The sequence below is a fragment of the Nycticebus coucang genome, chromosome 3 (assembly GCF_027406575.1).
Source record: "Nycticebus coucang isolate mNycCou1 chromosome 3, mNycCou1.pri, whole genome shotgun sequence".
NCBI classification, from domain to species: Eukaryota; Metazoa; Chordata; class Mammalia; order Primates; family Lorisidae; genus Nycticebus; species Nycticebus coucang.
Genome location: NC_069782.1, coordinates 46,731,746 through 46,759,079, shown reverse-complemented (window position 1 = coordinate 46,759,079; position 27,334 = coordinate 46,731,746). Strand labels below are relative to the sequence as shown.

The 27,334-nt window shown below is 37.1% G+C and overlaps 1 protein-coding gene across 5 annotated transcripts in view; it reads left to right on the top strand.

The window, feature by feature from the left end:
- GLIPR1L2 (GLIPR1 like 2) overlaps window positions 1-23,154 on the top strand; it is a 72,882-nt gene extending 49,728 nt beyond the window's left edge. For 3 of the 5 annotated variants that reach the window (XM_053585815.1, XM_053585818.1, XM_053585817.1), the window contains 3 exons: window positions 1,627-1,712; window positions 5,414-5,457; window positions 21,860-23,154. In XM_053585815.1, coding sequence (XP_053441790.1) covers window positions 1,627-1,712; window positions 5,414-5,457; window positions 21,860-22,324 — 595 coding nt within the window. In that variant the 3' untranslated portion in view covers window positions 22,325-23,154. The remainder of the gene's footprint in view (window positions 1-1,626; window positions 1,713-5,413; window positions 5,458-21,859) is intronic. The other 2 variants (XM_053585819.1, XM_053585816.1) reach the window with 2 other exon arrangements.
- The last annotated feature ends 4,180 nt before the right edge of the window (window positions 23,155-27,334 follow it).

Here is a 27,334-nt window from a genome sequence, read left to right as displayed (position 1 = left end):
GTTGCATAAGTACAAGGACAGAAGTCCTCTATCCCTGGAGTCTGAAGAGAGGATAACCTCTGCTTTTGTGTTGGAAGCATCTGTTTCAAAAGAGACTTAGGGCAGGCTGGGCACCATAGCTCAGTGGTTAGAGTGCCAGCCCTGGACAGCAGGGGCAGTGGGTTCAAACCTCCACCAGGCCTGCTTAACAAAAAAAAGGGGGGGGGGGTTTGGGCAAGAAAAGTAGAAAGGGGTATAACTAAAAGTGACAAGATCAATTCTTGAATTTCTGAAAAGCTAGTGCTATGGCTGCATTCTAAACAAAATGCATTCTTTCTTGAAATGGTTTGATAGTAAAACAATGAAGTTGGAGAAATGATATATGATCTGCAAATAATCACAAACCTCTAGATGTTGGTGATGGACTTCAATGCTTACAAGTAAAGGGTTTCAGATACCTTATTGCGTATTACCAAAACCCTCTGACTAAATAAGATATGTCTCAGAAATTTGATATTCAGGTTTTTGAATATATGTTTCTTAGGTTTGCCATGCTTCTAGATGGCCCAGTGTGGCCTAAACAAGGACTGACATACTTAATGTTTATTTTTATAGCTTCCCGCTGCATACCATGTAAATAGGCAATCCCATTTAAATGATCGGGATTAATGACCTCCCCAATCAAAAGTACCTTTTCCCTGCCTCTATTTTTTTTTTAACCTGCATCCTTTATATAAATTTCCTTCTTTTGAGGCTTTTTTTTTCCTTTGCTAGCTCTAATTTTTTACTTCTCTCTCTCTTCAGCTCTATATAGTAGAAACAATCAACTGTGTAAAATCCCACTTATACTTACTTTCTTGCTTTTATATTTGTATTTTTATATAAACCTCAAAATAATCCATGCAGCAGAGTGTTTCAGACTATAACCATCTCAGGATTTTGTAAACTCTTCAAATAATTATGTCATTTCTATAAGCAGTTTTATATACAGAGACACAATTAAAAGAGGGACTTTACCTAACAAATGCAATCATTGTAACCTGGTTCTTTGTGCCCTCAATGTAGCCCCAACAATAAAAATAAAAAATAAAAATAAAATAAATGTGTGTACAGTGAACATAAATAAATGTGTGAACATAAATGTGTGAACATCCATAGTTGACCACCTCCTGAAGTTGACCTAATTTTCGTAGCCGGGACATGCACCACATGCACGTGTGAGTACAGCTGGTCTCGCTCCTTATGTTGCCGTCTTCCCAGATGCTGACCACTTTGTTAGGCCCTTTGGTCAACTTACAGAAGTGCTATTGTACTTATACCAACTAGAAAACAATTAATTATAAAACATTTGATATCATCTAATTTTAAAGGATACATTTTGCTACAAACTAAAATGAAAGAAACTTTAAAATCCACTCTTGTATTTAAATTATAGTTCTTTTTTCTTCGATGACATCGGAATTAGTTTCAGAAAAGACTATTTTCTGCAGGGACAAAAGGGAAAGATTGCATCTCTAATTTCTGTACTTAAGTCCATATTCTGAATTAAATCACCTTTTATGCTAATTAAAAATTGACAATTATATTATCAAGTAACATTTAAAACGTGAAAACTTTTCTAACGAAATGTTCTCTTTTTTTTTGTAGAGCAACTCTAGCAAGAAGACCTTATAAAGCAGGAAAAATTTGTACTCGCTGTGGAAGCCATGACAGATGCACAGATTTTCTATGCAGTAAGATAAAGAAAATAACTTAAATATAAAAAGAAAAAAATCATAATGCATTGGACAAGGAAAACGAAGTGCTTGAACACTAGTTTGTTATTGTTATGTTAGTATTGTTCCTTTGAACAGAATGTTATTACTATTTTATCAAAGGAGGGTTAACAGAATATCATCCTTAGATTTCTCTGAACTTTAGAGCTTTTTCTGTGCTTCCTCACCCTTATTCTTACCCCTAAGGACATGCCAGTGTATCAGAAAGAAGGAATGAGAACCAACAGTTATATTCTGAAAAGGTTTCACAGTTAATTCCTAAAACAGCAGCCTAAGGATAGGCTATTCTAAAACATTTCTAAAAGGACAAAAAAGTAGCAAATATTTAACAGCATTTTTTTCAGTTCTCTAAAAAATAACTTAAATCTCCCCCAAATATCCAGAAAGTGAAAAGTAGACAGTATGTTTGATTAAATTTTCCTTTCACTTTTTCTAACTATGCTTAGACTATACAATATTGGCTTAGAAGAATGTGGTAGAGGATAAACTCAGTCAGTAAATATCGTATTATGCTTTTGTGATAAATAAAACCAAAACTAGTGGACGTCTCATTGTAACACCACTGCTGGGGTAAATTCTACCCTAGCATTTCTGCTTTTGCTTTATTTAAATCAAGATGCAAAGTTTTTCTCTCAGGAACAGCCAAACATCGAATGTTGGATCCTAAAGAGTATGACAGGGACCCGCGTAGTGGGGAGAGAGCCCGGTGGGAGCGAGGAGGTTTCTGCCCAGAGGTGCGGCCGTCCCGGGAAGGGAGTGCCCTATGAAAGGAACTGAGCACCAGGCCTGAGGTCTGGCGTGGGCTCAGAGCCAGAGCAAGGTGAAGAGACGTCTGTGCAGGTGGCTCAGCAAGGGTGTCTATGCCCAGGCTAGGTGAGGTAGGCGCTAACGTGGAGAGAGGCTTGGCGTAGGGTTTCTGTGTCTATGGAGAGAGGGTTGCTAAAGCCCAAGCAGAAGAAGAGTCACAGATAGACACGGCTGACAAGAGATTTCAAACCCTAAGCAAGTAAAGGGGCCATCAGTGCTTAGGGGCAACCTCCGACAAAGTGATAGATGAGAGAAGCTGTAATGTGGGGAAGATGACCTGGCATGGATGCAATCAGAAGGGTGTCCACACATCGGAGAACCCAGAACTGGGTTTCAAAGTCCAGCAGGGCGGGCAGGTTTCCAAGTGGAAGGCCAGCCTTTAGGTTGGCATATTACAAATTGTTTAATATAAATATATTACAAATATTGCACTGGATGTTCTTATAGAATTATTTCTTGTTTTCTGAAATTCAGATTTCACCTGGTATTCTTTATTTTTATTTGCTATATCTGGCTGCTCCACCAGTCTGGTGTGGGTGTCTGAGCCCACACAGGATAAGGAGGACGCGGCATGAGGGAGGGTAGCAGAGGTGGTGAGAGTAGAAACACACTGAAGAAATGATCAGAGGTAAATGAAGTAACGATGGTGAGGGCTAGATTTCTCACTGTCTGAAATAGAGTACAGATATGTAAAGGAAGAAAACAAGCACAAATCTTATGGTGTTAAATCATTTAATTGCTAAAAGTATTAGCAATGAGGAATTTTAATAAATGTAAATAAACATAGATCTATATGTGTGTTTATGTATGCATCTGTATTGCATATATATATGTATTCCCTAGCTCTGAGAGGCCTTTGGAGAAACTGACCCCAAAGCAATAAGCACAGCTAGTAGCCAGGTCTTGATTTCTTAATTCTAGTCTGCAAGAAAAGGCACCAGGGCTCATTGGAGTTTAATTCCAGAGTGGGGGCCTGAAAAGTGTACCAGTAAGATAAATCTAGACCATCTTTTTTTTCTGCTCAAAACCAAGGAAGTACCCTCCAGAGTGATAAGGATGTAAGAAAAAGGACACAGATACCATCTTAGAGGGCTTCTCCTAGTTAAATCTTGGGAAAGTTTGAAGACTGAAATAATGACAATAGGGATTAATTATAACCTATTGGATAAAAGTGGAAGACATGATTTCATACTAACGGAGATTAATAAATGAATAAATTAAAAATTGATGAGAAACAGTGGATTTATCTAGTAACAAAGTAATTCCCCATAAAGTTTATCTATTAAGAGGAAAACAGTAACTTAACAGTAGAGTAGCCTGGCAGGCACCGCCCTAATCAGGGGATCAAAGTGACTGTCATTAGTAATTGAAAACCATATCCCCCCCGTCCCCCAGAGGATGCAAGCAGATCATGGCATCCCTTCTGTGGCATTTCTAGAAATGATACATAACCTAATCCAATAACAAGGAATCATACGATAAACCCAAATTGCAGATGTTTTAAAAATTGAAGATTTGTTAACAAAATAACTGGCTTTTTAGTTTCAAAATGTGAAGATCATATAAGTCAAAGAAAGAGCATGAAAACTAAATGCAACATGTGGTTCCAAATGGGAGCTGAAGATTTGATGATGTTAATGCAGCAGTGTTAATTTCCTGATTTTGATGATTGCATCCTGGTTATGTAAAAGATTACCCTTGTAGGAAGGACAACTGAGGTACTCTGGGATGATTAAGTGCCAGGCTGACAACCTGCATTCAGATGTTTCAAAATTAGCTATTTGTACTGTATTGAAACTTTTTAATATTAGGGATTATTTAATGTTTTTAAATTTCTAAAAATAAACTCTTATAAAATCTAGGAAAGTGCATCAGTTTGGAGGCTTTTATAATAGTACAAAGGAAAAAAGAAGTTCATATTAGAGTATTTCTGAGAGAAATAGAGCTGATGAGATCAATTTCATTAATATTTATAGAGTGAAATTAGCAAATATTGGGAACTGATCTGATGTGGTGATAAGAAAAAGAGAGTATAAGATAAATACCAGATTTGGATGATGCAATTAACTGAGACATGAGTTGTATGAAGAAGGAAAGCTTCAGAGAATAGATGATGGGTTTAGTTTTGATCATTATTAGCTTTAGACACCTGTGTAAGGTCTCAAGCAGGAAGACTAGTAAGGTTAAATGCAGGTCATGGCTATATTTAAAAACAGATGAGGCCAAAAAGAAAGAATGCACCTGGGTATGCACAGAGAGAAGATAAAATCCTGAGGAAGAAAAACAATGAGAACTACTGAAAGAGAATGGGGAGATACAATAGGAAAAATAAAGGAGAAGAAAGAGGGTGTCTATGTCTATAAAACATCTTCTTGAGATTTTGATATAAGTTACATTAAACCTGTAGATCAAATTAGTGATAATAGGCATTGACTATGTTGAGTCTTCCAATGTATAGACACAATTTGTGTTTTCACTTGGCATATTCTTTGAGTTCTTTTATCAGTGTCTTATTTTCAGAATATAGATTCTATAAATGTTTTATTAGAGTTACCAAAAAAAATTCTTTTTATTTTTTTTGCTTTGTTGTAAGTAGTATTTTAAAATGTGTCTCTTAGTAATTTCTAGTTTGATTTCACTGTGGTCAGAAAATACACTGTATTTGGATTTTAGGTTTTTTTAAATTGTTAAGGTTTGTTATTTGGCCTGATAAGTGCTATCTTGGTGTATGTTCCATGACTGTTTGCAAAGAATGTGATTCTGCTATTGCTGGTATAGTGTTCTATAAATATCAATTTGATTATGTTGGTTGACACTATTGTTGCATCCTCTGTATCTTTTTTTATATTTAGTTCTTCTATCAACTTTTGAGAGAGGGATATTGAAGTCTTCAGTTGTAAGTGTAGATTTTTACATTTCTCTTAAATCTGTCAGTTTTTTTTCATGTATGATGAAACTCTGCTGTTAAATACACACACAATTGGTGAATTAACCATTTTATCAATCCATATGTAATATCCTTTTCTATGCCTGATAATGTTCTTTGCTCTGAGGTCTATTTTGTCTATATTAATATAGCACTTCAGCTTTCTGTTCATTTATATTTATTTTTAAACTGTCTATATTATTATACTTCAGGTTAGTTTCTTACAGACAGCCATGTAGTTGGGTCATGTTTTTAATCTATCTTACAATCTCTTTTTATTGGTATATTCAAATGATTTACATTTATTGTAATTATCAATATGTTTGAATTTAGGTCTACCATTTTGTTATCTGTTTTCTGGGGGGAGGTTCCTCTCTTTTTAATTGCTGTTTCCTTTTTTGGATTCCTTCTGGTTATTTGAATATTTTTTAAATCCATTTAAGTTATCTATTGTGATTTTAACATACCTCTGTATAAATTTTTTAGTGTTCTAGGGATAACAACATGCATACTTAATTTTTCACAGTATATTTAGCGTTAGTAGTTGACCACTTCAATTGGAATGTAGAAGCCCCACCACCGTATGAATCCCATTACTTTCCCCATATATTTTATAATTGTCTTGCATGTCTACATACATTGAAAATGCCATCCATAATATACTTTTATTTTCAACTCTCATATATATTTTAAAGAACTAAAAAGGAATAAAATAGCCTCGTTCTAGGCTCCTCATTCTTGATATTTCAGTCTTTTTTTCTGGTATCATTTACATTCTAAAGGATTAACTTTAGCAATTCTTTTACATATATATAGAGCAAATGTGCTGGCTACAACTTCCCTAAAAGTTCCTTCATTTGAAAATCAGCCAGGTGCAAGTGGCTCATGCCTGTACTCCTGGCACTCTGGCAGTCAGAGACAGGTGGATCACTTAAGCTCAGTAGTTTGAAACCAGCCTGAACAAGAGCAGGCCCTGTCTCTACAAAAAGTAGAAAGTATAGCTGGGCATAGTGGTGGGCGCCTGTAGCTACTCAGGAGGCTGAGGATTGCTTGAGCCCAGAAATTTGAGGTTATAGAGGTCACTGCACTCTACCCCCAGACAACAGGGTGAGATTCTATCTCAAAAAAAAAAAAAAAGAAGTGACTTATTGGTTATTTCTTTTCATTCCTAAAGGCAATTGATGCTAGATATAATTCTTCATTTAAGACTTACTTTTTCTGCTTCATTTTAGCACTTAAAAATGTTGTGCCACTTCCTTTTGGTCTCTGGTGTCTGATGACAAATTGAGTCTTTAAGTCTTTGTTTCTTGATAGGTAATGTCACTGTCCTCTGGAGCTTTTCAAGGTTTGTTTGTTTTTTGGTTTGGGGAGTTTTTGGTCTAGAACTTTAACTATTTAATCAGTTTCATTATGATATTTTTGAGCATAGATTTTTTTTTTAGTTTATTCCATTCAGTATATATTATGCAGAGTTTCTTCAATCTGTAGGTTTATATCTTTTTCCAAACATGTAAAATTTTCAGCCATTATTTTTCCAAATATTTTTTCAGCATCACACTTATTTTTCTTCTGGGACTCTGATGACAATAAAGTTAGAGCTTTTGTTGTTGTTCCCTATGGCTCTTTTGATTTTTTTTTTTTTATTGTTGGGGATTCATTGAGGGTACAATAAGCCAGGTTACACTGATTGCAATTGTTAGGTAAAGTCCCTCTTGCAATCATGTCTTGCCCCCATAAAGTGTGACACACACCAAGGCCCCACCCGCCTCCCTCCTTCCCTCTTTCTGTTTTCCCCCCCATAACCATAAATGTCATTAATTGTCCTCATATCAAAATTGAGTACATAGGATTCATGCTTCTCCATTCTTGTGATGCTTTACTAAGAATAATGTCTTCCACGTCCATCCAGGTTAATACGAAGGATGTAAAGTCTCCATTTTTTTTAATGGCTGAATAGTATTCCATGGTATACATATACCACAGCTTGTTAATCCATTCCTGGGTTGGTGGGCATTTAGGCTGTTTCCACATTTTGGCGATTGTAAATTGAGCTGCAATAAACAGTCTACAAGTGTCCTTATGATAAAAGGATTTTTTTCCTTCTGGGTAGATGCCCAGTAATGGGATTGCAGGATCAAATGGGAGGTCTAGCTTGAGTGCTTTGAGGGTTCTCCATACTTCCTTCCAGAAGGGTTGTACTAGTTTGCAGTCCCACCAGCAGTGTAAAAGTGTTCCCTTCTCTCCACATCCACGCCAGCATCTGCAGTTTTGAGATTTTGAGATGTGGGCCATTCTCACTGGGGTTAGCTGATATCTCAGGGTTGTTTTGATTTGCATTTCTCTAATATAGAGATGATGAACATTTTTTCATGTGTTTGTTAGCCATTCGTCTGTCGTCTTTAGAGAAAGTTCTATTCATGTCTCTTGCCCATTGATATAAGGAATTGTTGGCGTTTTTCATGTGGATTAATTTGAGTTCTCTATAGATCCTAGTTATCAAGCTTTTGTCTGATTGAAAATATGCAAATATCCTTTCCCATTGTGTAGGTTGTCTCTTTGCTTTGGTTATTGTCTCCTTAGCTGTACAGAAGCTTTTCAGTTTAATAAAGTCCCATTTGTTTATTTTTGTTGTTGTTGCAATTGCCATGGCAGTCTTCTTCATGAAGTCTTTCCCCAGGCCAATATCTTCCAGTGTTTTTCCTATGCTTTCTTGGAGGATTTTTATTGTTTCATGCCTTAAGTTTAAGTCCTTTATCCATCTTGAATCAATTTTTGTGAGTGGGGAAAGGTGTGGGTCCAGTTTCAGTCTTTTACATGTAGACATCCAGTTCTCCCAGCACCATTTATTGAATAGGGAGTCTTTCCCCCAAGGTATGTTCTTGTTTGGTTTATCAAAGATTAGGTGGTTGTAAGATGTTAGTTTCATTTCTTGGTTTTCAATTTGATTCCAAGTGTCTATGTCTCTATTTTTGTGCCAGTACCATGCTGTCTTGAGCACTATGGCTTTGTAGTACAGACTAAAATCTGGTATGCTGATGCCCCCAGCTTTATTTTTGTTACAGAGAACTGCCTTAGCTATACGGGGTTTTTTCCGGTTCCATACAAAACGCAGAATAATTTTTTCCAAATCTTGAAAGTACGATGTTGGTATTTTGATAGGAATGGCATTGAATAGGTAGATTCCTTTGGGAAGTATAGACATTTTAACAATGTTGATTCTTCCCATCCATGAGCATGGTATGTTCTTCCATTTGTTAATATCCTCTGCTATTTCCTTTCTGAGGATTTCATAGTTTTCTTTATAGAGGTCCTTCACCTCCTTCGTTAGTATACTCCTAGGTATTTCATTTTCTTTGAAACTATGGTGAAGGGAGTTGTGTCCTTAATTAGCTTCTCATCTTGACTGTTATTGGTGTACACAAAGGCTACTGACTTGTGGACATTGCTTTTATATACTGAAACATTACTGTATTTTTTGATGACTTCTAGGAGTCTTGTGGTTGAGTCTTTGGGGTTCTCTAAGTATAAGATCATGTTGTCAGCAAAGAGGGAGAGTTTGACCTCCTCTGCTCCCATTTGGATTCCCTTTATTTCCTTGTCTTGCCTAATTGTATCGGCTAGAACCAGCACTACGTTGAATAGTAAAGGTGACAGAGGACAACCTTGTCTGGTTCCAGTTCTAAGAGGAAAAGCTTTCAGTTTTACTCCATTCAGTAAAATATTGGCTGTGGGTTTGTCATAGATAGCTTCAATCAGTTTTAGAAATGTGCCACCTATGCCTATACTCTTCAGTGTTCTAATTGGGAAAGGATGCTGGATTTTATCAAATGCTTTTTCTGCATCTATTGAGAGGATCATGTGATCTTTATTTTTGCCTCTGTTAATATGGTGGATAACATTTATGGACTTGCATATGTTAAACCAGCCTTGCATCCCTGGCATGAAGCCTACTTGATCATGATGAATGACTTTTTTGATGATAAGCTGTAATCTACTGGCTAGGATTTTGTTGAGAATTTTTGCGTCTATATTTATGAGTGAGATTGGTCTGAAATTCTCCTTTTTGTTTGGGTCTTTACCTGGTTTTGGTATCAGGGTGATGTTTGCTTCATAGAATGTGTTGGGGAAGATTCCTTCTTCCTCAATTTTTTGGAATAATTTCTGCAGTACAGGAATAAGCTCTTCCTTGAAGGTTTGATAGAATTCTGGAGTGAAGCCATCTGGACCAGGGCATTTTTTGGTTGGAAGATTTTTTATTGTTTCTTTGATCTGAGTGCTTGAAATTGGTCTGTTCAGGAGCTCTATTTCTTCCTGGCTGAGTCTAGGGAGAGGGTGTGATTCCAAATATTGATCCATTTCTTTCACATTGTCAAATTTCTGGGCATAGAGTTTCTGGTAGTATTCAGAGATGATCTCTTGTATGTCTGTGGGATCAGTTGTTATTTCCCCTTTATCATTTCTGATTGAGGTTACTAGAGATTTTTCTTTTCTATTTCTCGTTAGTCTGGCCAATGGTTTATCTATTTTATTTATTTTTTCAAAAAACCAACTCCTTGTTTCATTAATTTTCTGAATGATTCTTTTGTTTTCAATTTCATTGATCTCTAATTTGATTTTGGATATTTCTTTTCTTCTACTGAGTTTAGGCTTAGATTGTTCTTCTTTTTCCAATTCCATAAGATCTCTTGTGAGATTGTTGATGTGCTCTCTTTCTGTTTTTTGAATGTAGGCATCTAAGGCGATGAATTTTCCTCTCAAAACTGCTTTTGCAGTATCCCACAGGTTTTGGTAGCTTGTGTCTTCATTGTTGTTATGCTCAAGGAAGTTAATGATTTCCTGTTTTATTTCTTCCTGCACCCATCTGTTATTCAACAGAAGATTGTTTAATTTCCATGCCTTTGGGTGGGGTCGAGCATTTTTGTTAGAGTTGAGTTCTACCTTTAGTGCCTTATGGTCTGAGAAGATAACAAGGTAAAATTTCAGTTCTTTTGATTCTGTTGATATTTGTTTTGTGTCCCAGGATATGATCAATTTTGGAGAATGTTCCATGGGGTGATGAGAAGAATGTATATTCTTTATCTTTGGGATGGAGTGTTCTATATGCGTCTATCAAGCACAGTTGTTCTAGGGTCTCATTTAAGTCTCTTATATCCTTGTTTAATTTGTTTAGAGGATCTGTCCAGCTCTGTAAGAGGAGTGTTAAGGTCCCCTGTTATTATGGTATTATCAGATATATTGCTCAGACTGAGTAAGGTCTGTTTCAAGAATCTGGGAGCATTTAAATTGGGTGCATAGATATTTAGAATTGAAATGTCTTCTTGTTGTATTTTTCCCTTGACCAATATAAAGTGACCATCTTTGTCTTTTTTGACTTTAGTTGCTTTAAATCCACATGTATCTGAAAATAAGATTGCAACTCCTCTTTTCTTCTGAATTCCATTTGCCTGACAAATTGTCTTCCAACCCTTGACTCGGAGCTTTAATTTGTCTTTTGAAGCCAGGTGTGTTTCTTGCAGACAGCAAATGGATGGCTTGTGTTTTTTAATCCAGTCAACCAATCCATGTCTCTTCAGTGGGGAATTCAAACCATTAACATTTATTGAGATAATTGATAAGTGTGGTAGTATTCTATTCGTCTTATTTTGTGAGAGTCCATTGCTTAGTTTTATCTTTTGCATCAGTGTGGAGGTTAGGTTCTGTCCTTTAATTTCTGAGTTCTTACTTTGCTGCTGATTCATTGTGGTGGTCAGTGTGCAGAACAGGTTGAAGTATTTCCTGTAGAGCTGGTCTTGTTGTGGCGAATTTCCTCAATGTTTGTATATCCGTAAATGATTTGATTTCTCCGTCAATTTTGAAGCTTAGCTTAGCAGGGTACATAATTCTGGGCTGGAAATTGTTCTGTTTAAGTAGATGAAAGGTAGATGACCATTGTCTTCTTGCTTGGAAAGTTTCATTAGAGAAGTCTGCGGTAACTCTGATGGATTTGCCCCTGTAGGTCAACTGGCACTTACTCCTGGCAGCTTGCAGAATCTTTTCTTTTGTCTTGACTTTGGACAGGTTCATCACAACGTGTCTTGGAGAAGCTCGGTTAGAGTTGAGGCGACCTGGGGTCCGATATCCCTCTGAAAGCAGTATGTCAGAATCTTTGGTGATATTTGGGAAATTTTCTTTTATAATATTCTCTAGTATGGCTTCCATTCCTCTGGGGCATTCTTCTTCCCCTTCTGGAATTCCTATAACTCGTATGTTGGAACGCTTCATAAAGTCCCATAATTCTGACAGTGAACGTTCTGCTTTCTCTCTCTTCTTTTCTGCCTCTTTTACTATCTGAGTTATCTCAAAAACTTTGTCTTCTGCCTCTGAAATTCTTTCTTCTGCATGGTCTAACCTGTTGCTGATACTTTCCATTGCATCTTTAAGTTCCCTGATCAACTGTTTCATTTCCTTCAGCTCTGCTATATCCTTTTTATATTCTTCATATCATTCATCTCTTATTTGATTCTGTTTTTGAATTTCCTTTTTTTTATTTTCCACTTTATTAGCAGTTTCCTTCATTGTTTCCATCATTTCTTTCATTGTTTTCAACATGTGTATTCTAAATTCCCTTTCTGTCATTCCTCACATTTCTGTATAGGTGGAATCCTCTGCAGTAGCTACCTCATGGTCCCTTGGCGGGGTTGTTCTGGACTGGTTCTTCATGTTGCCTGGAGTTTTCTGCTGATTCTTCCTCATGGAGTGATTTCTTTTATCTGTTTCCTTGCTCTAATTTTTCTTTCACTTCCTCTTGCTCTTTAAGTTCTCGTGCCTGTGGAAGTTGCGGGCGGGTTTAGACGGATTGAACACATGCGACCATTTGCCAGTTTTCCACTGTTTTGGTCCTCCTCTTGGGGTCCAGAAGTCTCTCTCTGACTCCCTGTATCCTCTCAGGGGTGAAGAGGCAGATCCCACCAGCCAGAGATGCCTGGAGTCCTATCTCCCCAGACTCACGGTGCCCAGATGCAAGGAAGCTGTTACTCGGCTGCCATCTTAAGTTAATCTTCCCTAACACTCAGCTCTTTTGATTTTTTTAAAGAATATTTTTTCTCTCTTTCATATTTGATCATTTCTGTTCATTTATCTTCAAGTTCATAGACTTTTCCTTTGTCTTCTCTAGTTTGCTATGAAGTCCTTTCAGGTGTTTCTGTTGTTACTGTATTTTTCAGTTCTAGCATTTCTACTATCTTTTATTTCTTGGCTAATACTTTCTATCTTTTATTTCAAAGTCTTTTTTACGTAACTCTATTATGTGTTTCATTTTATCATTGGTATTATTTCTTGTGTTTTCTCATTTCAGGTTGGGGTTTTTTGGTTGAATTGTATCCCGGAATTTTGAATATTTTACTATGAGACATTAGATCTTATTTAAATGTTATGGAAAAAGTTGAATTTTTGTTTTAAAGGCATTTAACCTGATTAGTTTTAGGCCATAATTTCTAACCTGCCTTCTGTGAGCTGTTGTTTCAAAGTTCAATTTTCAAAGGCTTTGCAGTATTGTTCAGATCTATCTTGAGAGAACACAACCCAGTGGACACTTTAGGATATAGGGCAAGTTTTATTAATTAGCTTGGTTCTCTAGGTCTTTGGTGTGCTAAGTAGTATCAGATCCACATGCCTAGGTGAGCCCAGAAAGTCATCAACAGATTTGCAGGGCTTCTTTCTGTCCTCTTGGGAACTCTTCCTTCTCTGCTGTCTATCCGGTACCTTCTAGTTCCCTGGAAGGAGGACAGAAATAGGAAAAAAAAAAAAAAAAGAAAGAAAAAAGAAATTTGGCCTGCTCTCTTCAAGCCTCAGATTAATCAAATAGAGAAGAAAATTCTCCTCCTCAGAGTTTTGGCTCTTTTGGTTTCTCTTGCTGGCCACATTCACTGCCACCATCACCCTCAGATTGCCTGGAACCTGGGACATAAAAGATCGGAGAAAAAAGAGAAAAAGTAATAATAACCAAGTGATTTCCTCACTCTTTCCAATAATAATAATACTTGCATCTCCCACCCCTTGAGCTGAGTGCTCTTGCGCAGTCTGTCTGTATCATAGTGTTTTGGGTTTGGGGCACGATTGCATTCAGGCTGAGAGATACCAGAAAGGAAAAAATTGGTGAACTCACTGACAGTCCCGCATTTGGAATTCTGGTGTCCTTTCTTAAGCTGCATACAAATACTTACTTCTCAGAGTTTTCAAAGGCTATCTATGCATTCTATCCAGGTTTTGGAGTTTAGTTCAGTGAGGGAAAAAGGTTAGAATGTATTAATGCCATCTCATTAGAACTGGAAGGTCATTTTTTAAATAGTGAAATAAGTTTGGCTCTACCCTTTTCCTCTTATAAGTCACTAAGAAATTAGAAGGGGAGTAAGAAATAAAAATAAACTCTGTCTTTACTGAAATTAGGAGTCATTTGTAATCCTCTACCAAGTATCTATAAAGATAGTCAAGTTCAGAGAACTTCTGTGTACAGTAATTGTAGATCTCATAGCCCATATAGCATATTTTTAAAAGTAGGTGGCAAATCCAGAGGGAAAAACCTCAACAATTACTTTTCTAAGACAATGGGAAAGAATACACAGCCTGACAGAGAAACTCCCAAGAAGTCTTCCACCACAGAGAAGTAGGAGAGGCAGTCTGTGGTGGGTTGAATAACGTCCTCTCCAAATTCAGATTTACTCAAAACATCAAAATGGAATCTTCCTTGGAAAGGGAATTTTTTCAGATCTACTTAATAAGTAAAAGATGGGGTTTTACTACATCAGACTGAGCCCTCAAGTGACTGAATGGCATCTATATTAGAGGGGGAAAGGACATAAAGGGACGCATTCAGAGAAAAGAAAGCTACATGAAGATGGAGACAAAGATTTGAGTGACAGAACTCTAAGGCAAGGAAGACCAGAAATGGCCAGGACACACCAGGAGCTGGGAAGAGGCTAGAAAGATCCTCCCCTAGGGGCTGCCGGTAGTTTTGTAGCTTTGGGGTTTACATTTAAGTCCTTAATCCATCCGAGTTGATTTTTTTTGTCTATAGTGAGAGTAGGGATCTGGCTTCATTCTTCTGCATGTGGATATCCAATTTTCTCAGCACCATTTACTAAAGATTTATGAAAGTGGGTATCTGTTCTCCAATGGTGCATGGCCCTGCCAACACCTTGATTTCAGAATTTCAGTCTCTAGAACTGTGGAGAATAAATTTTGTTCTTTTAAGCTGTCTACTTTGCCTTAGTATTTTGGCAGCCCCAGAAAAGTAATATATAGCTAGAATGAGAAATCACCTAGACAGTGACATATTTGCATTCAGAAGTCTGTCCTGAGCGAAGAAGACTCTACTTTGACAGCCTTACAACTGCCAATCTTCCCAATAGGGAGAAATATAGACTAAATAGGACCTCACATATATAATCTTGTGACTTAAAGAAATTTACCAGCAAGCCAGAAAAATTTTCAATTAGCCTGGAGACTAACCTGGCTCTTCTACAACACAACAGCCTGCAAATGCCTGGTCTGGGAAAAACTCCTTTGTTTAAAAATGGATAACGTGTTGGGCACAGTGGCTCAGCCTGTAATCCTAGCACTTGGGAGGCCGAGGCAGGGGGATTGCCTGAGCTCACAGGTTCAAGAGCAACCTGAGCCAGAGCGAGACCCCATCTCTAAAAAAAATCACCAGACATTGTGACAGGTGCCTGTGTTCCTAACTACTCGGGAGGCTGAGGCAAGAGAATCATTTGAGTCCAAGAGTTTGAGGTTACTATGAGCTATGATGCTACAGCACTCTACCAAGGGTAAGAAAGTGAGACTCTGTCTCAAAAAAAAAAAAAAAATGTGAAAAAATTAAACAAACAAATGAATAATGTATTAGACACATCCTAAGGCAACCATCAAAGATTCCTACTTTCCCTTATTCAGGCCCTTGTATTATTACATCCCCTTGTGGACAAGACCTGCAACATGCTTCTGACCGTTAAAATACAAGAAAGGTGATACAATGTCACCTGTGATTACATTATATCATATGGCAAAGGTGATGAGGTGTCACTCTATGACACTTGCTCTGGTCCTGCTGGCTTTGTAGAAACAGACAGCCATGCTGTTAACTGCCTAGGAGAGAACAGTAAGTAGCCTCTGTGAACTAAAGGTGGTCTTTAGCCAAAAACCAGCAAAATATGAAGTTCTCAGCCCTACAGCTACAAGAAAATAAATTCTGCCAACAATCTAAGTGAGCTTGGAAGCAGAATCTTCCTTGCTCAGTCCTTCTGATGAGAACACACTCTGGTCAACACTGATTTCAGCCTGGTGACACCCTGAAGCAGAGAACAGTCAAGCCCTGCCTGAGCTCTTGACCACAGAAGCAATGAGGTAATAAACATGTTTTTTAAGGCATTAAGTTTGTGACAATTTGCTATACAGTGTAGATAAGTCATACAAGTAATCAGGGGAAAAGACTAGTACATGATCTGAAAAAAAATAAATAAATAAAACAAAAACTCTAAAATAAACAAATGGCAAAAGAAAAAGTTCTCACCAGAATAATACTGCCATGGAGCATATGGAAAATGAGAACAGGTATACCATCTTTTAAAAACTTTGTAAAGCAGCTGAAAACAAAGACATAAAGGTCATGGAAGATTTGGCAAGACGAAAGAAGATAAAATCCCTGGCAAAGCACAGGAAAAATAAAACCATTGCAGAAGGGAAAATCACATTGGAATAGCAAAAGGAAATAAAAATGCTGGAAACCACAGTAAGGGAGATAGAGGTCATAACTGAGAAAGGCAAGCAAGGAATTTAAAAGATTAAAGAGGAAACTATAAATATGCAGAGATAAATCAGATTCAACATGTGAATGATTGTAAGCTACGAAGAACAGAACCAAAATAATAGTATAGAAAATAAAGCTAGATAACTACATAGATATTAAAGAAAGAATGAAATAAATTTTCTAGAAAATCTTACATCTTCATTGAAAGTGTATACTACATACCAGTGACACAAAATAGTCAACAGAGAAAACACAGCCAAGTAAGTCCTTGGATGTCAGTGGAAAACAAAGAAACCTTTAATTTCCAAGCAAAAATGTAACATCATTTATTAGGAAGTTCAACAGTCTGAGTTGAATCAGAAAAGCATCCACACTAAGTATTTTGGCAATACTGAAAAAATTAAGGGATCAGAGATCTGGGAAGTTACCACAAAAAGGCAGAGAAGGCTCCACGCCCGTCGCACAGTGGTTAAGGTGCCAGCCACATACACCGAGTCTGGCAGGTTCAAACCCAGCCCAGGCCAGCTAAACAACAATGACAACTGCAACAAAAAATAGCCCAGCGTTGTGGCGGGTGCCTGTAGTCCAGCTACTTGGGAAGCTGAAGCGTGAGAATCGCTTAAGCCCAAGAGTTTGAGGTTACTGTGAACTGTGACGCCAATGTCCAGTTCCACTTTACCTAGGGTGACATAGTGAGACTCTGTCTCAAAAAAATTAAAAAAAAAAGGCATAAAAATGGCAGCAAAGAAAATAAGTTCCCATTTTACCAAGAAATTGTGAATTTCACATCCATTCAAGTCTGTCTGGCTTAGAATCACCTCTGGAGACTAATGGTCTCCACTTACCTTACATCTCCCAAATTGCACTGTGTTCTTGTCACTACCAAACTCAAACCTAAAGCTAGACAGAGAAAGGAAGTGACAGAACTGTAGTTCCCAGCTTCAGCTATACAATTCAGAACCAACTTTATACTGGCATGGTAGTAATGGCTCCTTGGCAATTGACATTCTCACATAGTAGGGAAAAATTTGGTCTGGCCTCAAATGTCTAGACCAGAGGTCCTCAAACTTTTTAAACAGGGGGCCAGTTCACTGTTCCTCAGACCATTGGAGGGCCGGACTATAGTTAAAAAAGAAAAAAAAAACTATGAATAAATTCCTATGCACACTGCACATATCTTATTTTGAAGTAAAAAAACAAAATGGAAACAAATACAATATTTAAAATGAAGAACAAGTAAAGTTAAATCAACAAAATCACCAGTATTTCAATGGGAACTATGGGCCTGCTTTTGGCTAATGAGATGGTCAATGTCCAGTTCCATATTTGTCACTGCTAGTTATAACAAGTGATGCAAGTGTGCATCAGTTAGTCTAGATCTGGTTGGAGATTTTAGATGTTTCATTCTGGAAAAAGTCTGTTCACAGACATAAGTGCTGCCAAAGATGGTTGCCATTTTGAGTGCATGGTTCCTGAGATTAGGGTTTGTTTCAGAGGAGAGATGCATAGAAATTAGGAAGGCTGCTTGACTTGAATGTGTTTTTCAGAGTCACAATTCTCCACTCCAGCCAGTTACATTTGATAAATTGTACACACTTTTTCAATGTCAATAGAAAATGGGTTGCGGAAAAGCTGTATGTCCCGTTCATGGAGACGAAGCTCTTTAAATCTAAATTGGAACTCCTTTTGCAACTTTTCCAGTGAATTCACACATGTTTTGTTTGGGAATGCAACCAATGGTTTTTCCACTAACAGATTTTGAGTTGTGGGGAGACGGCAGAAATTTTCCTCCTTCACTTGTTTGATGAGGAGGCCTAATTTTACTCAGGTGCTTTCATATGTGATTGCCTATCACAGATGAGCTTCCCCTTTCCTTGAAGTTGCACATTGAAACTGTTGAGTAGCTCTGTTACATCTGTCAGAAAGGCAAGATGCCATTTCCATTCTGTATTATTGAGCTCTGGTACTTCTTTGTTTTTGAAAGCAGAAAAGCTATAATCTGTGGAAGTAAGTCATAGAAATGTTTCAAAACTCTCCCTTGGCTCAGCCAATGGACTTCTGTGTGGTACAGAATATCTTCATAGGCAACATTTAGCCCAGACAGAAATTCCTGAAATTGTCTGTGGTTTAGTGCATTAGCTCTAATGAAGTTAACACAAGATACCACAATTTTCATAATGGAATCCCACTTCAGTGATTTACTACACAGCACTTGTTGGTGGATGAGGCAGTGTATGGCTATTGGATGAGAATGGTTATGTTTGTCCATCTCTTGGTTAATGTGAGCAATTACTCCTTTCTTAGACCCCACCATGCTAGGAGCACCATTAGTTGTCACAATGGCTAGTTTAGCCCAGTCCAGCTCCAAACCATTCACAAGTTTGGCAAACCTTTTCATAGATATCCTGTCCTGTAGTTGTTCCTTTGATGCTTTGCAGTGCAGCAAGCTCTTTTGTGACTTTGAAATAGTCATTTGTCCCACGAATAAAAATTAGAAGTTGTGCAGAATCATAAACATCATTAGTTTCGTCAAGTGCCAAGGAAAAATAGGAAAATTTTTTTTCAGAGTTTTGCAAATGCTGATGCAAATTGTCTCCCATTTCTTTAATCCTTTGTGTAATTGTAGGTCCTGAAAGACTCACTGTACTAAATAAATTGGCCTTCTCTTGGACACATCTCTTTGGCAACAGAAAGAAGGCATTCTTTAACAAATTCTCCACTAATGGTCTGCCAGTGCGCACTATTAGCTTGGCAACTTGAAAAATTGTTCGTAGCTGCTTCTGCTTCACAAAAGTATTTTACTGAATTGTCAATGTATTTTTCAGTTTTAATATTTTATTTTTTCTCACTTCTCTGACCAATCATTTATCTTTATACTGAGTTTGATAGTGTGGACGCAAATTGTATTCTTTGAACACAGACACTATATTCTGGCATATCAAACACACAGCTCTTCCCTTGTACTGCATGAAAAAGTAATCATAAGTCCACTGTTTTTTGAATATCCTACACTCCAACTCAATGTTTCTCTTTCTTGATATCATTGTTTCCTAGGGATTCCAAATTGCTATTAGTAAAATGCCAATATATATATATATATATATATATATATATACACATAGATATATATATTGCTACAAAAATAATATACCAGCAATAACTTTGCCCACACAGAGACATATAGACTGCACTGCCCATCAATGCAGTCTGATCAGTGCCCATCAATGCAGTCTGATCAGTGTCCATCAATGCAGCCTTGCCAGTCCATATCATTTCAGCCTTGCCAGTGCCCCTATGGTGGAACTCCACTTTTACCTCAGGTTCACACTGGTGCAGTGCAGGAATAGGCACGATTACAGAGCTGGTTCCTCCACCACCTTTCCAGTTCACACTACCCTGTGCAAACCGCACTGCAATCTGTGAACTCGCACAGGAATCTGTGAGAAGACACATGCGATCAGATTCCACTGCAGGAAAAAAGGCACATATGCCTTTTTTCTTCTGAATCTAAAGCGAGTTCAGCCATACAAGCATATGGCTGAACTCACACTGCTCAGAGATTGCAACAGTGTGAACTGGGGCTTACACAGCACACAACATACAACATTATACACAACTGAATAGCAATCATATTTTTAAATGCAGGGGAGTTGGAGAGTTTGGCTCACATTCCACACATGCGCACTGTGGGCCCGGGATGAGTTGGCTGCTAAGAGGACAGGCAGCAGGGGCAAAAACACCCAGCAGGCCAGATAAATGTCCTCAGCAGGCCGTGGTTTGAGAACTCCTGGTCTAGACTGTCAACACTAAGATACTGTAGAGTGATGCCTTATATCCTTGATAAAAGAAGTTTCAACCAAGAATTTATATACAGGCAAACCTATCATTCAAGTATAAGCAAATATATAAATGTTTTAGGAGCATGCAATAATTTTTATTGTATATTTCTCATGAACACTCCCTCAATAAACTCCTAGAGGACGATCTTTACCAAAAAGAACAGATGAATGAAAAAACTACAGTGAAAGAACTATCCATAAGCATTGAAGTTAATTTATAGAAAACAAACTAAGAATTATAGTTAACAAAACAAAAAATAAATATAATAAATGTTGCCATATACAAATGATATAATTAATGACTCTTGGGAGGTGAAGAGAGAGGTAGAAAATATTCTTGTTGCTTCATAATTTATAGCTAAGGACAAAAATACTAATAGATACTATTTAAAGCTAATAAACAATGGAGATGTAAGTAAATTTAAGTGTGTTTAAATATTTGATAAAATGCAAAAAATAAAATAAAAATGTAATCAACAAAAATTAGTAATGAGAAGTGAAGAAAGATGCAAAGAAGAAATGTACTATTATATCATTGTTCGTACGAAGGGAGCAATGGACACAGATACACCAAATAAGGAGAGAGCATAGACTACAGTACTTGGTGAAAGATTTTTTTTTAAAGAACATTTAATATAGGAATCACTACATAAAATGTATATTTTTTTTTTTTTTTTTTGTAAAGACAGAGTCTCACTTTATGTCCCTCTGTAGAGTGCCGTGGCCTCACACAGCTCACAGCAATCTCCAACTCCTGGGCTTAAGGGATTCTCCTGCCTCAGCCTCCCGAGTAGCTGGGACTACAGGCGCCCGCCACAACGCCCGGCTATTTTTTGGTTGCAGTTTGGCCGGGGCCGGGCTTGAACCCGCCACCCTCGGCATATGGGGCCGGCGCCCTACCGACTGAGCCACAGGCGCCACCCTAAAATGTGTATTTTTAAAAATGCTTTTTAACAATATGTATTTAAAAATTCATATTTTATGTAAAAAGAAGCACAAAAGGCTAAAATAACCTCAAATATCCCAACAGAAGGTCAGTTCATCAACAATGTGCTTGAAGAGTGAGTTTTAAATTTTCCACTAAGGGCAGTATCATTTCAAGATAAAGCTCCTTATTGCCATTGGGCTGTGTTAGAACTCATTTATCGTCCCACTCTTCTTCCTACTGTAATTCAGTAATGGTTCTCTGATTCTCTCTGGTCAGGTGATCAGAAGAAAAAGAATTTATTTCCTGAACAGTATTACTATCTTACCTGGCTAGATAGCTAAAAACATTTTAATGGCAGCCTGCGGAGTTAAGTTTGCCATTTGGGAAATGAAGAGCAACCAAAAGTTTCTGAGAATAAGTGGAGGAAAGTGAATAGATCAATGCGATTATTTGGAGTGATCGGAATGGAGAAGGAGAGATGAAAATAAGAGGTGTAGAATCCTAGAACATCAGAGCTGGAGCAATGAGATTTATAAGTGACTTATCCAAGGGAACACAGTGATTTTGAAAGAGAATGAGTATAAGAATCTACATCTCCTTACTTCTGTATTTCCATACTCTCCCTAGTAGGCTAGACTGACTTTTACTGAAAGAGAATATATTGTCATTTACAAATGGTTACTGGTTGGAGGGGGGAGACATAAAAATGATGGCATATGCCCAAGAACTAGGAGAATGGTGGCATTTTCTGTAGAAAATTATCTAATTTTCTAGAGAAAAAAGAAATTTTATTTAATTCTTTATGGACTTTCTTTTTCTTTCTAGGTAATGCAGATCGTGACCAAGCCATATGTATGTATTACCCTTTCTTTTTTGAACAATTTAACTTCTTTATGTGAAATCCAGCTTTCAATTGCTTTTTTATTTACAGATTACCGATTCTGGTATCCAAAGTGGGAAGTGCCCCGGCCAATTGTGTGTGATCCGCTGTGCGCATTTATTTTATTACTGAGAATAATATGTTTTATACTATGTGTCGTAATTGTTTTGTTAGTACAGCCCTATTTCCCAAATATTTTATTGGAACGACAGATGATATTTACCCCTGAGGAATCTATAATAGAGAAAGAAAAACAGGTGGAAAAAAAGGAAATGAAGGAGAAAGACGAGAAAATAAAAAAGAAAGAACCAGCAAAAGAAGAGGAGGAAGAAGAAATAAAGGAAAAGGAGGAGGAGGAGGAAGAAGAAGAAATGGAGGAAGAGGAGGACCAGGAGGGAGATGAATCTTAAACCAAAAGTATAGCACAAAAAAAATAAATAAAATAAATAAAACACTGAGCTTTAACAAGAAAATATGCAAACCACCATTGCATGTTTTTGTTATTCCCTTCTCTTTTCTATACTTATTCAACAAATTTAAATTTGGAAAATAAAGAAACAAACAAAAACATGTATAATAACTATTAAAAATGAACTCAACACGAAGAACAAATATGTGATAATAGAAAAATTGAAAAAGATTTTACCAGGCTAATTAATCATATGATTTCACCATGGTGCACTGATAAAGGAGGGTATTTCTTCTAAATATGTTTCCATCTCTGTGCTTTTAATATTCTTTAGATGAGTTAATAAGCTTCTTGAGATTAAATAAGATTATTCACATAAGGTGCTTAAGACAATTCCAAGTTCAGAACACCATTTAATAAACATTTGGGGTTTTTAAATTTTTTATTATGACTATCAGAGTTGTTAATGGTAGTGGTGGTATTTTCCATGTGGTATCAAGGCATCTAATATTGTTTATATTTGTGGTATGTGTTTTTGGAATGGTTTAAGTGCTACCTGTACATCCTGTTAGGAGGCAAATTTATTATTTCTACTTCATGTTCAATATTTTATTAGAGACTTGCTGTAATTTGTTGCCACCCAAGGCTTATAAATGCCAAAATTTTAATTTGTGATTGAGCAATCTGGCTGCTTCCAGGTTTTTAGTATATAATAAATCAATTTTTAAAAGTTATTTACTTGTAATTATTCAATATGTATAGTAAAAACTCATAAATTGGATGTTAACTACTTACCACAGATAATACTAATGAATGAATAAAAATACCTAGCATAGCAAAATACATCAAACAGTATGTAAACTCTGTATTTATTAATGCTATTGTTCTTTAATTATATTAATATTATATATTAAAAGCCTATTCTTAAATAAGGCAAGATGAGGATTATACCCAAAAAATCCAGCTATCCTCTTAGATTTGAGAATTTCTGGTTTGTTTGTTTAATTTGCTTTGTTTTATATTTTTCAACAACTCTGTTTTTTTTTTTTTTCTTTTAGAATTGGCAGGTTTTTATTTTGCCATGTAAGGATATTAAAAAACATTCAGTTGTCACCTGTTACTTAATTCCTTTTGGGGGGAGGGGAGAAGAAAATCTAACTTCTTTTCTATTTATTTAGATCTTTTATTTTTTTTATTTAAAATTAATATGAGGGTACAAATTTTTAAGTTACATTGTTCTCACTTCCAGGGTAAAGTTTCACTTGTAAAAGAGCCCCTCACCCGGGGGGCGGGCTGTACACTGCACATTAGGTGAGATCCCGCCTCCTGCCCTCACTCCTTCTGCCATACGTCCTCCAAGAACTCTGGTTTTTAAAGATTAAAATTTTCTGTTTCTATGAAAGCAGCCTCTTTTCTACCCAGCCTCCTGAGGAAAAGCCTCAGGGAAAAGGGCTCGTTCTCTACATTGTTTTTAATTATTCTTATAATTGTACATTTGTATTCTACTTCATTGCTTCCAAAGTGCTTTTCTGAAGTATTTAATACTCAAAATTTGGAGCTGGTGTTGCCTCCATTTTTCTTTCTTTTTTTTTGTGATTTTTGGCCGGGGCTGGGTTTGAACCCGCCACCTCCAGCATATGGGACTGGCGCCCTACTCCTTGAGCCATAGGCGCGGCCTTTTTTGTTTTTGTTTTTGTTTTTTTAAGAGACGGAGTCTCACTTTGTTGCCATCAATAGAGAGCTGTCACAGCTCACAGCAACTTCCAGGTCTTGGAGTTAAGTGATTCTCTTGCCTCAGCCTCCCGAGTAGCTGGGACTACAGACACCCTCCACAACGCCCGGCTACTTTTTATTGCAGTTTGGCCGGAGCCCAGTTCAAACCCACGATCTGTATATGGGGCCAGCAAACTATTCACTGAGCCACAGGTACCGCCCATCCTACATTTTTCAAATAAAACAACTGACCTCAGATTTGTGAAATGCTTCAGGCTAGCACCGAGAACAAATGAATTTCTGAACATTTTGACACATTTATAAATTATAAGTTCTTCATGATGTCATGTTTATTTCCATATATGGCTAGCTAGGTCTGTATTCCCTTTATGCCTAAATTCTAAACTTCTCTATCTACTTTTCTACATGTTCTGGTAATTAATGGAATAATATGATTGCTGTATGGGTCAGTAGTTTTTAACTGGGCATGATTCCCACCTGCTTCCCCTCAGGGCATTTGGCATTATCTGGAAACATTTTTGATTGTCATGCTAGGGAGGTTCTATAGGTACCTAGTGGGTGAAGGCCAGGAATACTGCTACACATTTACAGCACACAGAACATCTCCCTCAGCAAACATGTATCCAGTCCAAAATGTCTGCTATACGTTTATTTCCATCCTGGAGGTGTATAAATTATGGATGCTTGATGTGGTATTATACAGTAGTACCTCTGTAAGTTGACCACCCAAGGGACTGCAACAACTAGCCAACATATTGAGGTAGTCAACATAAGGAACTAGGCCTACTGTACTGATATGGACATGGGGTGCATGTCTAGTCTATGAAAATTGAGTCAACTTGAGGAGGTGGCCAGTATAGGAAGTGGTCGACTATGGAGGTTCTTCCATATTTCCTTAAACTTGCCTACATGTGTACCAGGAGAGCAATCATTTTGTTACTGTAATTCTGTCTCCCTAGTTCTAGATTAGTCCACTGACCATGGCCAGGCCTATTGTAGTGTTTGATTTGGAGAAACAGCCATTCAAGACTGGTTTTCCTTGGTGACTGAAGTTTTAAAATGTAAAGCACTGAGACTATTTAGCAGACTTTATGGAAATAAAGGAGGAAATACAAATAGAGAAGCAGTGAAAGGCTGTTGTTGATGCCTATCACATAATTTCATCACAACCTTCACATGAACTGTTTTATTCCAGAATAAGTTCTATTGCCATCCAGTACATTTTTCTTTTTCTTTAGCTTATTTTGAGTCGGATTTCTTTAATGGATTTAATTGATGGAATAATCTCATTTAATTTTCATTAAATTTTTCATTATTCCGAAATATCATGAACAATATTGGCACTAAAACTTCAAAATATGAATGCCCTTCATGTCACCATATGGTTAAAAGAACAGAGCGTCGTCTTTCATTTTATTTCCCAAGCTCTGGTGTTGAGCATCACCTCTACCTGACATCTCCCAGAACTCAAATGTCGTATGTGCCTAGAAACTTAGTTTTCATTTTTATTTCTGTCACACAAGTTACAGGTTGACCCCTTTAACTAGCCTAAGGGATTATTAACATGAATCCTGGAGATATTTGGGGAAATTACCCTTACTCTGTTTTCATGCTACTGAGTTTAGGAATATACGAAGAGTCCCCCAAAAATGTGCACACATTTTAAGTGATCTTGTTGGAAGTAAAATTGATCATTCCCCCGAAAGTGTACACATTGCAGGTAAAATGGATATGTATATCATGTGTACACTTGATCAGTAGTGGTAACTTAAGTTCAACTGCGAAAAGTAATAGATAATATCTCTTAAAATGTGTATACATTTTTTTGATACCCTCTGTACTTTAAGCAGGGTTTTTAGGGCTAGATAGTTTGGAATGATAGATGAGCATTTGGTCCATGCTTTAAAGTACTATATATTCTATTCTACACTGTAAAAACTCTGATACCATTGAAATACTTATGGCCTTGGATACGAATCTCTGGCAAGCATCCATATTAGATTACATGCAAGAATATTCTGGTATATGATTAGGCCTGGAGGAAAACAAATATATATCTAGTCCCTTTTTCATTTATACTTTATCCTCCACAACCATACATCTGTTGGTGAAGTTTGCTACTAGGATACTTTTTTTTTTTTTTTTTGGTCACCCTGGGTAGTATGCACTGCCTTCATCATAGCTCACAGAAACCTCCAACTCTTGGGCTCAATGGGGGCAAGACATGATTGCAAGAGGGACTTTGCCTAACAATTGCAATCAGTGTAACCTGGCTTATTGGTACCCTCAATGAATCCCCAACAATAAAAAAAGGAAAGAAAGAAAAAATAAATAAATAAATAAAAGAAGTCCTCTTGCCTCAGCCTCCCAAGGAATTGGAACTACAGGTGCCTGCCACCATGCCCGGCTAGTTTTGTTTTTGTTTATTCTTTTTCTATTTTTAGTAGAGGTGGGATCTCACTTTGCTCAGGCTGGTCTTGAACTCCTGAGCTCAGGTTACCCATTTTGCTTGGCCTTTCTGAGTGCTAGGATTACAGGTGTGAGCCATCACACCTGGCCAGTGCTAGGATATTTATACTTTTGTCCTAGAGAATGTCACTGATCTTTCTGCCATATATCCCAACATTCTTTTGTGTCCTTTATGTAGTAAAACCTGCTTGATGTTCTCAAGTATTTGTGCCTTGTCTAACCATCAATCTGTTTCCACTGTTATTTAGCAACTGTGCAGAAGGCAGCAAATGAAAGTGATGTAAAGACTATAGGAATAAAACTCTTTGAGGAAAATTCATCTATCCTCTTAATTCAACGATGATATCAGGTTGATTTTCTGTTGACCCTTGATTTAAGTGAAGGGCTTAAGAAAGTTTGACAGAATTAGTACACTTAGCCAATAAATACTGACACAAAGTTAGTGATACAATGCTGTCTTGAGTCCTCCATTGAAATGGTCAAAGGTCAAGTATGTTATTTTTGAAACTGGATAAAGATGAACTTTGTTGGTTTGCTAAAGGTTCTTCATCTTCCCATAGCAATGAGCTACAATGCTGGACGCTATAGAGGCACAGAGGAAGGCTGACAAAGAGCAGGAGTAAGTGGTGGATGTTCACAAGGAGCAGCTCTAAATAACAGGAGAGGAACTTACTAAACAAGGCTTGGTTACGCGAGCAGTGATTTTCAACCAGTGTGCCGTGAGAGGATCTTAGGTGTGCCGCGAAAAATTATAAAGATCATTAATTAAATTATTTTCAAAAGAAATTCAAATAATAATAGGTATATT